General features: G+C 44.5%; 2 protein-coding genes across 3 annotated transcripts in view; one reads left to right on the top strand and one right to left on the bottom strand.

The window, feature by feature from the left end:
* The window catches only part of STX8 (syntaxin 8), a 227,673-nt gene extending 219,673 nt beyond the window's left edge, over positions 1 to 8,000 (bottom strand). Inside the window, exons 1-2 of the mRNA XM_066264299.1 lie at positions 7,869 to 8,000; positions 2,667 to 2,766 (exon numbers count right to left, since the gene is read on the bottom strand). Coding sequence (XP_066120396.1) covers positions 2,667 to 2,766; positions 7,869 to 7,885 — 117 coding nt within the window. The 5' untranslated portion in view covers positions 7,886 to 8,000. The remainder of the gene's footprint in view (positions 1 to 2,666; positions 2,767 to 7,868) is intronic.
* A 695-nt stretch (positions 8,001 to 8,695) lies between these two features.
* The window catches only part of CFAP52 (cilia and flagella associated protein 52), a 38,954-nt gene continuing 30,867 nt past the window's right edge, over positions 8,696 to 16,782 (top strand). For both annotated transcript variants that reach the window (XM_066264264.1, XM_066264265.1), the window contains exons 1-5: positions 8,696 to 8,808; positions 10,557 to 10,756; positions 11,935 to 12,071; positions 13,610 to 13,738; positions 16,186 to 16,285. In XM_066264264.1, coding sequence (XP_066120361.1) covers positions 8,730 to 8,808; positions 10,557 to 10,756; positions 11,935 to 12,071; positions 13,610 to 13,738; positions 16,186 to 16,285 — 645 coding nt within the window. In that variant the 5' untranslated portion in view covers positions 8,696 to 8,729. The remainder of the gene's footprint in view (positions 8,809 to 10,556; positions 10,757 to 11,934; positions 12,072 to 13,609; positions 13,739 to 16,185; positions 16,286 to 16,782) is intronic.

Raw genomic sequence — 16,782 nt, forward strand, 5'->3', positions numbered from 1 at the left:
TCATAAAACAAAATGTCACTGCCTGACTAGGCGGTAGTGCAGTGGATAGAATATCAGCCTGAGACGATGAGGACCCAGGTTCAAACCCGGAGGTTGCCAGCTTGAGTGCATGCTCACCAGCATGAATGCAGAGTTGCCAGCTTGAGTGCAGGGTCACCAGCTTGAGTGTGGGATCATAAACACAATCCCATGGTCACTGGCTTGAGCCCAAAGATCACTGGCTTGAAGCCCAAGGTCACTGGCTTGAGACCAACGTTGCTGGCTTGAGCATGGGGTCACTGGCTCAGCTGGAGGTCCCTGGTCAAGGCACATATGAGAAGCAATCAATGAACAACTAAAGTGACACAACTATAAGTTGATGCTTCTCATCTCTCCTTTCTCTCTCTCCCTCTCTCAAGTAAAAAAAAAAAAAAAAAATGGCAAAGGACAAGAAGTTAATTAACAGAAAATTACATTCTGTATAAACAGTGCTTAAGCATGTGACAACACAGACGTCAGCCCTGGCTGGACAGCTCGGCTGGTTAGAGCATCACATCATCCCAAGGTGCAGGGGTTGCGGTTTGACCCCGGTCAGGGCACACACAAGAACTGGTTAATGTTCCTCTCTCTCTCTCTCTCTTTCCATTCCTCCATCCTTCCCTCCCTATCTCGCTAAAATCAATAAATAAAAATTTTAAAATAAGCCTGACCTGTGGTGGTGCAGTGGATAACGCGTTGACCTGGAAATGCTGAGGTCGCTGGTTTGAAACCCTGGGCTTGCCTGGTCAAGGCACATATGGGAGTTGATGCTTCCAGCTCCTCCCCCCTTCTCTCTCTCTCTCCCTCTCTCTCTCCTCTCTAAAAATGAATAAAGAAAAAAAGGAAAAAAAATTTAAAAAGAAAAAGAAAACAAAGTGTTCATAAAAATTTTAAAATAAAAAAACATACCTCGCCTGACCTGTGGTGGCACAGTGGATAAAGCGTCGACCTGGAAATGCTGAGGTCGCCGGTTCGAAACCCTGGGCTTGCCTGGTCAAGGCACATATGGGAGTTGATGCTTCCAGCTCCTCCTCCCTTCTCTCTCTCTGTCTCTCTCTCCCCTCTCTTCCTCTCTGTCTCTCTCTCTCTCCCTCTCTCTCTCCTCTCTAAAAATGAATAAATAAAATTAAAAAAATAAAATAAAATAAAATAAAAATAAAAAATGAAAAAAACATACCTCACTTGATTCATAATAGAAAAAATTTAAATTAAAACGATACGAAATACCGTATCTCACTTATCAGATTGGCAGAAACTCAGAAGACAGACAAGTCCCTGTTGGCCGGCCTGTGAAGAGATAAACTCTCTCGCCCGGGGCTGGGAGGGGGGCCGACAGTGACAACCCCTGTGGAGGGAATTTGGCAGCAAGTAAAAAAACTCACGTGTGCCTTGGTTCTGAGAACTCGCCCTTAAAAGACACTCGTCTAAATACAAAGGAAAAAAGCACAAAGCTATTTATTACAGCGTTATTCATAGCAGCAAGAGACTGGAAATATGCTAAAGGCCCATCACTACACACTTCTAGTGTGCAGACGTATAGAGAAGACTGTATAACCCTAACGAATTAACACGGAGAGGTTTCTACGATATACAGGGGGTCCTCGGGTTACGGCAGTCTCAACATAGGGCGTTTCTGAATTTACGACACTCACTCATATAAAAACGTTAAGAAATTGAGATGAGAGTGTTTTGGTTTACGCCATTAGCGTCATACTCATGGACTACGTGGGAGAACTAGTTTGGTTGTGTGGCGGAAGAATACACAGTAACACAGCGCATGAGGGAGGGAGCTCGGCCCGCGGTACCCTCACCTACACCATGTTGGACTGTTAAAAGCACAAGGATAGGCTGTCTTTCGACTTACACCAAAATTCGGGTTACGTACTGTCATAGGGATGGAACTATGCATAACCCGAGGACCTCCTGTATTATTAAATAGAAAAGAGCAAGATACAAAAGAGCATTTTGTTCTAAAGAAAGAGAAAAAATACACACATGCACACAGATGGGAATTTCTGCAAAAAGTAACACGGGAACAATAAACCAAAAATTAATAAAAATAGTGATCTGTAAGAAGTAGGTGAAAAAGGAGTGTACTTTTATATATAATTTTGAATTTTTAATAGTATAAATGTTTTACATATTTAAAATTAAATCAACAATGTGTGTGTGGGGGGGAGTAAACCCTAAAAATGAATATAAATAGAAACAAAAGACAGTATAAGACAAAGAAAAAAAAATCGATTTTTAGATGTTAATGTATTAAAAAAAGACTATTATTCCTCTGGTGAGAATGGGTACTCAAAAACATGAGGACATCGCCTCAGGACCTGCAAAACCTAAAAGATTTACTATCTGGGTGGAAAGTGTCCTAATCCTAGAACTAGAGTAAAAGTGTTAAAAACTTTTAAGGTAAAACCGAAGAAATTAAAGAGATGTTAATTCATGTTTCATTTGTCTCAGGGATTAAGTAACAATGAAGTGTTTGGTTGTAATATCAATTCAATAAATGTAAGTGATAGGCCATTGTACATGCGCGTGCGCGCGCGCGCACACACACACACACACACACACTCAGAAACAGGAGGGTTTTCAGACCTCAAAGCCGAAACAAATCATTTCAAGCACTAATCCTCCCCTGCTCCTACCTTGGATATATTTTCACCATTTCTTTCATGCCGGTTTCGTTCTTGAATTTTCTCAGCAATCTCCTGTGCAATCTGGCAAGTAGAGTCGTAGGTGGAGAACCTGCATCAGTCATGAAGGGTGAAAGATGTTAAGGCTGCTTTACAAGAAATTTCTGCGTTATATATTTATATCTTATATATGAATATACATATTTTCATGTATATGAAAAAAAGAACAGGTGATACAAAATAGGAGGGAGGCTCCTAAGGAAAACTGGGTCCTGGTCCAAACTTTGTTACATTTCCTCTCTTTCTCCTCCATTCTGTCACCTACAAAAAAGAACAGCTCAGTGGAAGCATCATACTCCCTGACCTCAAGTTATACTACAAAGTTACAATAATCAAAACAGCATGGTACTGGCAGAAAAACAGACCCACAGACCAATGGAACAGAATTGAGCCCAGAGAAATAAACCCACATATAGTGGGCAACTACTATTCAACAAGGGAGCCAAAAACATACAGTGGAGCAAAGAAAGCCTCTGCAATAAATGGTGCTGGGAAAATTGGAAAGCCACATGCAAAAGAATAAGAAAACTACACTGCTATTTGACATCAAACACAAAAATTAACTCAAAATGGATTCAAGACCTGCATATAAGACCTGAAACAACAAAATACATAGAAGAAAACATAGGTACTAAACTTGTGGACCTTAGCCTCAGAGAGTATTTTACAAATTTGACCCCAAAGGCAAGGGAGATAAAAGCAAAAATAAATGAATGGAACTATATCAAACTAAAAAGCTTCTACACAATCCCTCAACAAAATGAAAAACAACCAACCAAATAGAAGAAGATATTTGCCAACACTACCTCAGATAAGGGGCTAATATCTAAAATATATAAAGAGCTCATACAACTCACAAAAAACAAACAATCCAATTTAAAAATGGCCAGAGTACTTGAACAGACACTTCTCCCAAGAAGACATACAAATGGCCACAGAAAAAGGAAAGAGACATAAAGACACTGTCCTGTACACGGTACTGCCTATTCTCCCGCCACACTCAGCCACACTAGCTCGCCCATCTAGTCCATAAGTATGATGCTAACGGCTTACGCCAAAACACTCACATCTCAATTTTTTAAAGTTTTTTATAGGAGTGAGCATCTTAAACTTGAAACGTCGTATGTCAAGGCTGTCGTAACCCGAGGAACCCCTGTATTCCACTTTGTATATATTTTTTAATTTCCATAATAAAATTTTTTAAAAGTAAACTGACCAAAAAATAAGTATCCAGTGTTCACTAATTCCTTTTTTTTCCTGTATTAAAAAAGGTATCATAGGCCCTGGCCGGTTGGCTCAGCGGTAGAGCGTCGGCCTGGCGTGCAGGGGACCCGGGTTCGATTCCCGGCCAGGGCACATAGGAGAGGCGCCCATTTGCTTCTCCACCCCCCCCCCCTCCTCTCTGTCTCTCTCTTCCCCTCCCGCAGCCAAGGCTCCATTGGAGCAAAGATGGCCCGGGCGCTGGGGATGGCTCCTTGGCCTCTGCCCCAGGCGCTAGAGTGGCTCTGGTTGCGGCAGAGCGATGCCCCGGAGATGGCAGAGCATCGCCCATGGTGGGCGTGCCGGGTGGATCCCTGTCGGGCGCATGCGGGAGTCTGTCTGACTGTCTCCCCGTTTCCAGCTTCAGAAAAATACAAAAAAAAAAAAAAAAGTATCATAAAAGTAAGCTTAACAAGAATCTAAAACTATTAAGGGTTAACTGTCATTTTTCAGAAATGGTGTATCATCAACAAATAAGTTACCCTAGCGGTAAAGCTAATTAACTTTAGCAAGAGCCCATTGAGAGACAAGAATCAGTGCCTACTTCTACTCAGCAGTGAGCTTACCACTTGCTGTGACAAGCCATGAAACAGTAACTGCTGTATTCCATTTCTAAGCATCAGAGCACCACTCAGGACTGAAGCATCGTCGACCCGGGATTTTCAACAGCACGTAGGCAGAGTCAAGTCTGTTTTTACAGGCTGTTCAAGGTCCCATTCCATTATCTTTTCTACCCTCCAGATGGGCAACCCATTTTGCACAGTAACTGACACTTAGCACAGCCAAGTTCCCCCACTGTTTCTTTCGATTGTCAAATGAGAAAGCCACTGAGTCGAGCTACTTGACAGGAACAGGAAAAACTGTATTTTTTCAACAATAACTGTGGAAGCGACTTCGGGTCCAGTGGTAGCTTCCATCGATCTAAGTGGAGAATCTGGGGCCTCTCCCTTATCTCTGAGCCTTATGTGTGACCTTATGTGTAAAGCGAGGGAGTTAGCTTCCAGGAGGTGGAGAGCAATTTAGCAATATGTTATCAAGGGCCTTAAAAATGTTCAGCACCTTGGATTCAATCATTTCACTTCTCAGGAGTGAGCCAAGAAAATAAGAGATGGAACAGAGGGGTAGTCGTCCTAATCATTCAAAACATAAAACAGCTTGACCGGCGGTGGTGCAGGGCTCTGGGGGCCCAGTTTGAAACCCCAAGGGCACTGGCTAGAGCATCGACTCCTTGGCTCGAGCAATGGCGTGCCAGCTTGCACGAGGAATTGGGGTCATCAACATGATCCCAAGGTTGCTGGCTTGAGCCCAAGGTCACTGGCTTGAGTAAAGTGTCACTGGCTGGGCTTGAGTCCCCCAGTGAAGGCATGTAGAAGCAATCAATGAACAACTAAAGTGAAGCAAGTACAATTGCTACTTCTCATCTCTCTCCTCCCCCTCCTCTCCTTTCCTGTTCTCTCTCTCAAAAACAAAAAGCAAAATAAAAATAACCTAATATTACAAAAGGTACAAAGAGGGGAATAATTAAATAAATATGATTCATGGAATTATTATGCACCATAGAAATGTGTTTTCAGCCTGACCAAGTGGTGACACAGTGGATAGAGCGTTGGACTAGGACGCTGGGTTCGAAACCCGGAGGTCGCCCGCTTCAGCGCGAGCTCATCTGGCTTGAGCGCCGGGTTGCTGGCTTGAGAATGGGATCCTAGACATGACCCCATGGTCGCTGGCTTGAGCCCAAAGGTTGCTAGCTTGAAGCCCAAGGTCGCTGGCTTGAGCCCAAGGTCGCTGGCTTGAGCAAGGGGTCACTTGGTCTGCTGTTGCCCCCAGTAAAGGCACATATGAGAAAGCCATCATTGAACAACTAAGGAGATGAAAAGAATTGATGCTTCTCCTGTCTGTCCCTAGCTGTCCCTATCTCTGACTCTGTCTCTGTAAAAAAAAATAAGTGTTTTCAGTAAATATTTAATACTATAGAGAAATGTTGCCTTCTTATAAACATGTACATATAAACTTATATGGATTATAATACTAAATTCAATTAAAAATCAATAATGGCTACTAGTCCAAATGATAGAGTTAAAGATGTTAATTTTTTTTCTTCTGCAAATATTCAGTATTTTCTAAAAAATTTTTTGGGGGGGCAAAGACAGAGAGAGTCAGAGAGAGGGACAGATAGGGACAGACAGACAGGAAGAGAGAGAGATGAGAAACATCAATTCTTCATTGCAGCTCCTTATTTGTTCATTGGTTGATTTCTCATATGTGCCTTGATGGGAGAGGGGGGAGGGGGGGGAGGCGCTACAGCAGACCGAGTGACCCGCTGCTGAACCAGCGACCTTGGGCTCAAGCTGGTGGGCTTTTGCTCAAACCAGATGAGCCCGCGCTCAAGCTGGCGACCTCGGGGTCTCAAACCTGGGTCTTCCACGTCCCAGTCAGATGCTCTGTCCACTGCGTCACCGCCTAGTCAGGCATTTTCTAAAATTTCTATCAGAGTGTATTCAATTGTTTAAAAAAATAGGCAGATGGCCCTGGCCGGTTGGCTCAGCGGTAGAGCGTCGGCCTGGCGTGCGGGGGACCCGGGTTCGATTCCCGGCCAGGGCACATAGGAGAAGCACCCATTTGCTTCTCCACCCCCCCCCCTTCCTCTCTGTCTCTCTCTTCCCCTCCCGCAGCCAAGGCTCCATTGGAGCAAAGATGGCCCGGGCGCTGGGGATGGCTCCTTGGCCTCTGCCCCAGGCGCTAGAATGGCTCTGGTCACGGCAGAGCAACACCCCGGAGGGGCAGAGCATCGCCCCCTGGTGGGCAGAGCATCGCCCCTGGTGGACGTGCCGGGTGGATCCCGGTCGGGTGCATGCGGGAGTCTGTCTGACTGTCTCTCCCCGTTTCCAACTTCAGAAAAGTACAAATAATAATAATAATAATAATAATAATATAATAAAAAATAAAAAATAGGCGGAAAAATTAATGTTAAATCAATTAAATCAGGTTACCTGGCTCAGGTAACCTAGATCTCAGGTAGCGCTAACTTTGCTCTTGCAATCCATTCTCCTAACGTCCTGATTTAAGCAATTATAAACTATTAAAAATGCCAGCATAGGACATATACTCCGACAAGAACTTTACAGAACTATAATATGTTTAAATTGTTAAACAAAAAGCTCAAGTCCGATGTGCTGTAGCAATATGCTCCTTGGGGGAGGAGAACTTGTATCTTTTTTCCATCATTCAGTCCTTGGGGATCTAACTGTTGAATAAATTAAACAATTAAATAGCTCTCGTTTTACCGCAACGGTTGTTCCTGGAGAAAAGTCTTCATGATACTGACTCAGATAAAGTTAAAATCCCTTGTAAACAAAATGCCTAATTTCCCTCCTACATAAATTCCTACAAGTTTTCTGAAGGAACCACAAGACGCACGTCCTAGGGCGAAGTGGTCACTCACTGGCTGGTGATCACGGATTCTGAACCGCGGTGTCTCCACCTGTGAAACAAACAGGGTTCCCCAGAGGGGCCGGCATCCCACAAAAAGGTTACGTGTCCTCCACTTTCGCAGGAGGCCCGGGAAGCTGGCATCAGCCAGCTCCACGATCAGCAGAGGCGGGGAGTCCCGGCGGCGAGAGGCAGCCGAGAAGGGCTGGAGGAGGGCTCCGATTTCAGCAGGAGTCCCCAGCTCCGAGGGGCTCACCGGGTCTTCTGCCCGCGCCACCCCGGCAAACACCGAGGATGGATGGATGCGGCAGAGTCCCCGCCGGCAGGGGAAGGGTCCCTGCTGTCCCCCTCCTCTTCGTCGTCCCCAAAGGTCTTCAGCCGCAATGCTCAGCGATCGCCTGCTCCGCGGACACGGAGCCCACCCCAGAGACGCCCCATCCGAGGCCACCTTCACCTGAGACTCACCAGGAGTCCGGAGCCATGGTGCTGTCTCCGCTGGCACCTCGGACACTTCCTGCTTGCGGCAGCTGACTACGGCGGCCCGCGCGGCTCACATCTCCGTGGTTTGACCCGAACGCGACTGGAACCCGGAGTTCGCAAAGTGAATATCCACTGAGTCCTCAAAACTGTATGATGCAGGAAAACGCTGCCGGGGACAGTAGGTTGGAGCAATGTGCATCCGCCAAGAGATGCGAACAGCTCTCTTTAAGGTGCACTTAAAATGAAATTGTTGAACGAAATTTAAGCAGTTTCTGTGGAAGTGGGAGCGCCTCAAAACCTCCAGCAGTTGACACAAAAATTTATCCTGCTTCGAACAAAAACGATTGTGGTGATAATTGCACAACTGCATAAATGTATTAAAACTCACTTTAAGTGAATTTAATGATATGTAAACTATACCTCAGCATAGCTTTAATTTTTTTTCTATATCTAGCTTCAAACAAGGGGCCTGAATAAGTATTAATTATATGCTTTATATTAATTATATTACTTTATAGCAGTCTTCCCATCAGAAGCAATCCTCTGTGTTTGACTAATTTTTAAATGCCATTAGGTGCTTGATTATATAATTACCAAAAAGATCACACACTCTTTACATGGGGGAAGAAGCCATGCGTTCTGTGCATTTGGTGCCTCCTAAATTTCCAGAGAAAGAGGGAAAAGAGACCCTCTCTAGTTGCAGAAGAGCACGCAAAACAAATTTTAAACGCGAGCTGGGTTGAGCGCCGGCAAGGATCTGATGCGCGTGCGCACACGTCCGTTACCATAACGACTAGAAGACGCTGCCTGTCTGGAGACTGAGAGGAAAGTGAGAGGTGTAAGGTGATGGAGGACCAAACATCGCTAAAGGCCGAGGTGGCCGAGGTGGCCGAGCTGGAGCTGGAGGCTGTGATCGGCTTCAATGGTGAGGTCGTGAGCATGTCTGGGTGTGGTTTGGGAACCCCAGGGTGTGCAGTGCCAAAAGGAACAGTGAGACACCGTATGATCCCTGGAAGTTAGTGTGGGACTCTGGCACGAGCCTTGGCCAGGGCCAAGCACCAGCTTCTACTACACAAAAACCTTAGAAAATCACTTCCTCGCTTCAAGTCTCCGTGAGCGGGATGGTTCTTGCCAGCACCCAAAAGGACCAAATGCCTCCTCGCCGGGCAGTAAGGATGGAGTAAGGTTGTAACCTTCTTCCACCAGGTCAGCACCCCCTGGCTCTAAGCCTCCCCAGCCAGCTCGCAAAGCTGCCTTTCCCTCGGTGGACACTGGATTACCGAGCCCATGATGGCCCCTAGGGCCAGCTAACTTCCAACACTCCAGCTCACGTATATATAAGAAAGAGCTGAGAAGGCAACGTGTGTTTAAACAACCGCTTTAGGAGACGATCTTGTGCTCTAACCCGAAAGGATTTTTCTGGTGAGGACTTCGGACCACGATCGAATTCAGAAAGGACGCCAGGGGGAGCTGTAGAGGAGAGATGCTTTGGTCAGAGGGTCCCGGTGGTTCTGCTCAAATCCTTATTTGGGACTATTTATTATTTCGAACATTAACGGGGGGAAATGGTATTTTGTCTTTTTCTAATGATGGAAACAAGTAACGAATTACATTTTAGAAAGGCAAACTTTTAAAAAGTGTATTGTGAAAAAATAAATAAATAAAAATAAAAAGTGTATTGTGAGACCCGAGAGCTTTAAAATGGTAAATCATACATATAGAACAATCAATGATCAAGATTTTAAGAGCATTCTAGAGCATGTCTCTTGACTCATCTTCATTTTAATTTCACCATCCCTGAAAGAAAGCGGGCACATCTGAGACAGTCTCCTAGTCACATATGCATTACTTGGAACCATCATAGGCCAAGTAGAATGCTATTTGCTGAGAATACAAGGACAAATTCATAGCCATACTTAGGAAGAGTTTTAAAAATTAAAAAAAATACAGTGAAACTAAAAAAAAAAATCAGTCATCATTTTTTTAAAAAAAGAGACTAAAACAATGACTTCTTTTTTTTTACTTCTCATATTGGCAAAAGCTAAAAATATGAATAACAGTAAGGTGGCAATAAGAAATGATTAGTTTCCAGGCATATAAATTGTGTAACCTTTGTGGAAGATACTTTTGCAGTATCTATTACAATTTCTTTCTTTCTCAAGCCAGATGAGTCCAAGTTCAAGCCAGTGACCTCAGGGCTTCAAACCCTGGTTCTCAGCATCCCAGGCCAATGCTCTACCCACTGCACCACCACCTGGTCAGGCATACTAACTAATGCTTATTTCAAAAGTGTTCTCCTTCATAATAAAATTTTTTAAATTACTAGCCACTTCTACACTTTATTATTATTAAATTTATTGATTAATTTTGGAGAGAGAAGAAAACATTAATTTGTTTTATCACTTACAAGGTGGAGCAAAATAGGTTTACAGTTGTTTGTATGGGAAATAAAACAATGATTAATAAATAATAATACAAGAATAAGCTCTGTTTTTCACATAGGGCTATAAAACTACTTTTGTCCTGCCCTGTTTTTAAACATTCATTGGTTGATTCTTGTACGTATGTGCCCTGACTGGGGGATTGAACCCACCGCCTTGACCTATTGGGGCAATGCTCTAACCAACTGAGCTACCAGGCCGAGGCTTATTATCTCTTCTTTCTCTCTTTTAGGACATGTGCCCACTGGTCTGCAATGCCATCCTGACCAGGAACATCTGATTTACCCGTTGGGTTGCACAGTCCTCATTCAGTCAATAAATACTAACAAACAGAATTTCCTACATGGTCATGGCAACAATGTCTCCTGCGTGGCCATCTCTAAGAGTGGAGTTTACATTGCCTCGGGACAAGTCACATTCATGGGCTTCAAGGTGAATACCCGGAAAGTAACTCACTGTGAACTGATTTAGCAGTGCCTGCTGGCAAGACTGCCCACTTCAGGCCCTGGCTGGTTGGCTCAGCGGTAGAGCGTCGGCCTGGCGTGCAGGGGACCCGGGTTCGATTCCCGGCCAGGGCACATAGGAGAAGCGCCTATTTGCTTCTCCACCCCCCCCCCCTCCTTCCTCTCTGTCTCTCTCTTCCCCTCCCGCAGCCGAGGCTCCATTGGAGCAAAGATGGCCCGGGCGCTGGGGATGGCTCCTTGGCCTCTGCCCCAGGCGCTAGAGTGGCTCTGGTCGCAGCAGAGCCACGCCCCAGAGGGGCAGAGCATCGCCCCCTGGTGGGCAGAGCATCGCCCCTGGTGGGCGTCCCGGTCGGGCGCATGCGGGAGTCTGTCTGACTGTCTCTCCCTGTTTCCAGCTTCAGAAAAAAAAAAAAAAAGACTGCCCACTTCAGGGCAGCCCTGTGCGGAGGCACGTTTTTACCCTTCCTCTTCTTCCTCTTGACTTGTCTTTGAACTCATTTTCCTCTTCTCAGGCTGAAAGTGAAGGAATCTGGTGTTTTTATACCAGATAACCAGATGTTGCTGCTGGTGACAGATAATGCTAAGGAACAAGTTACTTTTGAAAACCGCTTCTACTTTGTCACTGTCATGTTTGTAGGACATGATGTAATTTTTTTAAGTGAAAGGTGGGAAGGCAGGGAGGCAGGAAGGCAGAGAGACAGACTCCCTCATGCGCCCCAACCGGGATACACTGGGCAAGCCTTCTGCAGGGCAATACTCTGCCCATCTGGGGCCACTGGTCCACTGCTTGGCAACCAAGCTATTTCAGCACCTGAGGTGATGCCATGGGAGACATCCTCCAGGGCCAGCTTGCTCCAACCATTCGAGCCATGGCTGCAGGAGGGGAAGAGAGAGAGAGAGAGAGAAAGAGAAAGGAGTAGGGGGAGAGAAGCAGATGGTCACTTCTCCTGTGTGCCCTGATTGGAATTGAACCCGGGACTTCCACACACCAGGCCAAAGCTCTACCTCTAAGCCAACTGGCCAGGGCTATGAGATACTTCCTAGAAAAGTGACATCATTGATTATTTTTCCCTGAGAAGGGAGGGTAGTCATCTCCTCGGGTCCTCTGATCCTGTCTGTGATCTGACTGTATATCCCTTCTCCCAGGCAGATATCATTCTGTGGGATTATAAGAAGAAGGAGCTCATGGCTCGGCTGTCACTCCACAAGGGCAAAATCGAAGATCTGGCCTTCTCCCCAAATGACCTGTACTTGGTCTCGCTGGGAGGCCCAGATGATGGAAGGTAATGGACTAAAACTAATCCGAACATTTACTTCTCTCCCAGCAGGCCTATTTGTAGGCATGTCAAGCACCCGCTCCCCTCTAACATTCCCTGTTGGCCCAGGTGTATTTGAGTGTGTGTTGTGTGAAAGTCTATGAGGAAAATTCCACAGGACAGTGGTTCTCAACCCTGTCTGTACATCGAATTCTGCTGAGGAGCTTTAGAGAATTATTAACATCCGGTCCCCCTTCAGAGAGTCTGATTTGATTGGCCTGGGCTTTCAGAGTAATCAGAGCTTCCCACATTAATGTGCATCTAAATTCAAGAACCATTGCTGTAAAAAAAAAAAAAAAAAAAAAAAAAGATGACATCATTATTATATTAGTACTTCATTCCTTCTTATTGTCATATAGTATTCCACTGTATGGCTATACCACTTCTTTCTCCGTTCATGAGTTGATGGATTTTGGGGTCCTTTCCACTGTTAGACTATTATTAATAAGGTTGCTATGAATATTCAAGTGTAAGATTTTATATGTATGCATATTTTTATTTCTCTTAGGTATAAGATACTTGGTTTTAAGAGGTTTGGTTTGTTTGTTCGTTTGTTTGTTTCCGGCTTATCTAGTTATCAGTATAACTTTTTAAACTTTTTAAGTAATATGGCTCTCAATTTTTCCACTTTAGATTGTATCTAGCAATTTCTTTAACAAAAATTATGACTTTTACACTATCTGCTATATTCTCATTCTTGGGGCTCTTGGTTATACCTTGATTTTAGATTACCTGTGATCAACTTTGTACATGTAGAAAATTTGGGAAATATAATTAGGCACGTGTGTACTCTGCCAAGGTTTGTAACTTTTGTATTCTATTTTTTTAATACTTTGATTTAGATGTTTAACATAACACCCTCTCCCTAGCATTTTTAGTATCATTATCCAAACACTATTCAATTTCGAACGACGCGTGATTATACACGGAAAGGAGGAAATGGAACCGGAGGCAGTTGTTCACAGTGTGATGCCCACACCAACCTCACCCGTACCCCCCCCCCCGGACCCCACCTCCCCAGATCTGCTTGAATCAGACACTCTAGGGAGGGTCCTAGCAGTCTCTGTTTCAACAAGCTCTGCAAGTGATTCTGATACACGTTCAGGTTTAACAATACTGCCTTGTGTTGCCCTCTTTATTTATCTATTTATTTTTTGCTGGAATACTTCCTCAAGGAAATTTTTTACATGCTATAAAGGGGTGGTGAACTTTTATGCCTCGAATGCCTGAAAATTTCTCTTTGAGCATCAGATCTGATTGGTACACTCACTGGTTTCTGGCTTCGTAATCATTTGCCATTATAATGTTTTAAGTGTCACTCATGTGTCTTCTCATATCCATTGTGACTGAGGAGATGTTTTTTTGGTGGGGGGCAGTCAGTGTAATTGTTTTGTTGCTTTGTAAGTAACCTGTTTACTTCTTTCCAGAACTACTAAAATCAGTGTTTCTTATTTTGGAAGCCTGCCTGTATTCCCCTGACTCTTGGGCCCCTCTCATTCTGGCAGTGTGGTGGTGTGGAGCGTCGCCAAGAGAGACGCCATCTGTGGCAGTCCTGCGGCCGGCCTCAGTGTCGGGAACGCCACCACGGTGATCTTCTCCCGGTGCCACGACGAGATGTTTGTCACCTCTGGCAAGTACGTGCCTGCCGTCTGGGTTTCCAGCACTCATAGGCCACTCTACTTGCTTATGCAGAAAACACGGTCATTCCAATGTGGGGGAATATGTTTTCACTCCTGAAATCATCTCTTAAAGTCTTAAATATACTCATTTGAAAAATCTGTGCTACCCACGGAAAATATTTTGCTTCTCTGCTAAATCCACTTTCGGTTCCTGTCTGTTTGTTACTGAGAACACACCACCTACAATCCGTGCCCCCAGCGTGCCTTGCACACGTGCACAGATTCACTTGCTGGTTGATGTTTTTAACCACCTTCTCTTGACTTAGGTTTCATGAAATAACAGTTTGAAAATGGACTCTTCTAGGAAATTTTAAGTCTTTGACTATTAGTCATAGGAGACCATTTTTAGTAGGGGACCAAACTAAAGGTCTGAACAAAGATCTGCCTCTGCTTAACAGAAAAAATTAATTTACAGATTCACCAATTAGAGCCCTGTTTAGAGGCTGAAGTGAAGATTAAACCTATACAAAAGCATCCTATTTTATGTCATACATCAGATCAAAGGTCATATATCTGTGACTATAGGGTTGAAGTATGTGTTGGGTGGAACCATTGTTTTCAGCCCACCCGTGGTTCCCCGTCTATGAGAGGCACACATTGTTGGTTGCGCATCCAGCCACAGTAAAGCATTGTGCTGCTCCACGCCTGCACTCCTTCCTGTCCCCACCTTGTATATGCAGCATGTATTTGTTCCATGGGTCATTCTGAGGAAGGATTGATTCAGAGGCCACGAAACTCACTGGCTGGTATGAAAGCCAGCCACTAAGGAGCAACTCTCAGCAGGACAGTCCCCTGGTCCTACAGCAGCTGACCACGTCCTACACTGTCATCAGAGGCCACCACTGGTGACCACGCAGCTCCTTCCAGGTCTGCAGAGTGGCCTGACTAAGCCCTCGTCTTCGGGGGGTCTCTCTGCTCCTCAGCAGCTGCTCAAGCAGCGACGACTCTTTTCTGACACCTGTGGACAGTGTTTCTCCAGGAGTCAAAGTTTGAATTTAAGCCAGGAGTCAAAGCAAAATTTTGTAGGACAATCTCTACTGTAGACATGACATTAAATCGCTACTCTTTAATATCATGTGACACTGATAACTGAGAAAAAGTCCTCTTACATAAGATATCTGGTGCGGCACCTGTACACTGTGCTTCTCCACAATGGTCCTGGTTTCAGGTGTTTCATTATATTGTCCCCGAGAGATATCCTGCAAATTCCAATAACTGAGCATCCAGATGACAGCTACCAGGAAGGCCATGGAAAAATGGAAAAGCTGGCCCTGGCCGGTTGGCTCAGTGGTGGAGCGTCGGCCTGGCGTGCGGAAGTCCCGGGTTCGATTCCCGGCCAGGGCATACAGGAGAGGCGCCCATTTGCTTCTCCACCCCTCCCCCTCTCCTTCCTCTCTGTCTCTCTCTTCCCCTCCTGCAGCGAGGGTCCATTGGAGCAGCGATGGCCCGGGCGCTGGGGATGGCTCCTTGGCCTCTGCCCCAGGCGCTAGAGTGGCTCTGGTTGCAACGGGGCAACGCCCCGGAGGGGCAGAGCGTCACCCCCTGGTGGGCGTGCCGGGTGGATCCCGGTCGGGCGCATATGGGAGTCTGTCTGGCTGTTTCTCCCCATTTCAAGCTTCAGAAAAAGAAAAAAAAAATGGAAAAGCTTTTTTTTTTTAGTCTAGAAAGTACATTCAAAATACTTACAGAACATTTAACTATGTGCATAACTCTAGGGCTAAAGAAAAAGAAAAATTGAACTTGATTGCTATATTTTTATCTTTTCTGTCTTCGGATATTAGCTAAAGTCTTTGTGATGTTTATATATATATATATATATATATATACACACACACACACACACACACACACACACACACACAATTATTCATTCAGATGACCTCAACAAACAATGATTAAATATCACCTATCTGTCAACTCTTGTGTTAGATGCTGATTTTGTTAGACTTTTGTTGCTTAGTCTTCCTTATCCTTCCTTGAAGACAGGACTTTCCATAATAAAGTCCTGCCCTTTAAAAAATGTCTTCACAATCAATACTTGAAAGAAACATACCTAATGAACTCTGGCTGGCTCTTCCTTTGCGTCCTTGTTTATCTGCATGTTTTTCTAGTCTCACTCTAGTGGAGAGAGTGTGTGTGTGCTCCAAAGCGCGAGGGCCGGGTGTGATTCCTGGCTCTGGTGCGTGCAGGCTCTGCCTTTTCTTACTTGGAGAGTTGGGGGAGCATCAAAGGTCCCCTGCAGCTAGTGTGAGAATCAAATGGAAGGGCGTTGGTGGAGCACTAGGCTATAACAAACGCTTACGTAGATCTAGTTCTCTTCAGCTTCAAGAAATACAGAAAACAGAAGGCATGACATGATTGTTAAATGAGGGCCTATTTGATTGTGAATTTCTTTTCTCTAGTGGGACAATTCGGGTATGGGAATTGGACCTCCCAAATAGAAAAATCTGGCCAACTGAGTGCCAGACAGGACAGATGAAAAGAGTGGTCATGAGTATTACAGTAAGTATTACTTTAAGTGTTCCTTTCAGTAACTATTAGTAAGGTGACCAACTTTTTTACAATGAAAAGGAGGACAAAAATAAATAAAAGAAAACAATATCGTAAATGAAACATTTTATTCGTTGCAACAATAATACACTATAATATGATAAATACATAATAAAAACATTAGTAATTATTTTATATTGCAATTATGCTTACATGCCTATTAATTTTTAATAATAATTGTAAGAAAAAAATACTTATTTAGATACTGATCCTTGATGAATCATCATGTCAAATACAAATACGTCACCTCACACACAATGGATCGACTCTGCATCGATCGAATACAGACATTTACAGATGAGTCTCCCAATATCAAAAAGGAGGACATATAGGAGGACACTTTTCGAGGAAGGACAGAACTTACAAAAGAAGGACTGTCCTCCCTAAAGGAGGACGATTGGTCACCTTACTATTAGTACAACTACCTGTTAAGCACTGACCAAGATGTG

This window comes from Saccopteryx bilineata, chromosome 2, assembly GCF_036850765.1.
Source record: "Saccopteryx bilineata isolate mSacBil1 chromosome 2, mSacBil1_pri_phased_curated, whole genome shotgun sequence".
Taxonomy (NCBI): Eukaryota; Metazoa; Chordata; class Mammalia; order Chiroptera; family Emballonuridae; genus Saccopteryx; species Saccopteryx bilineata.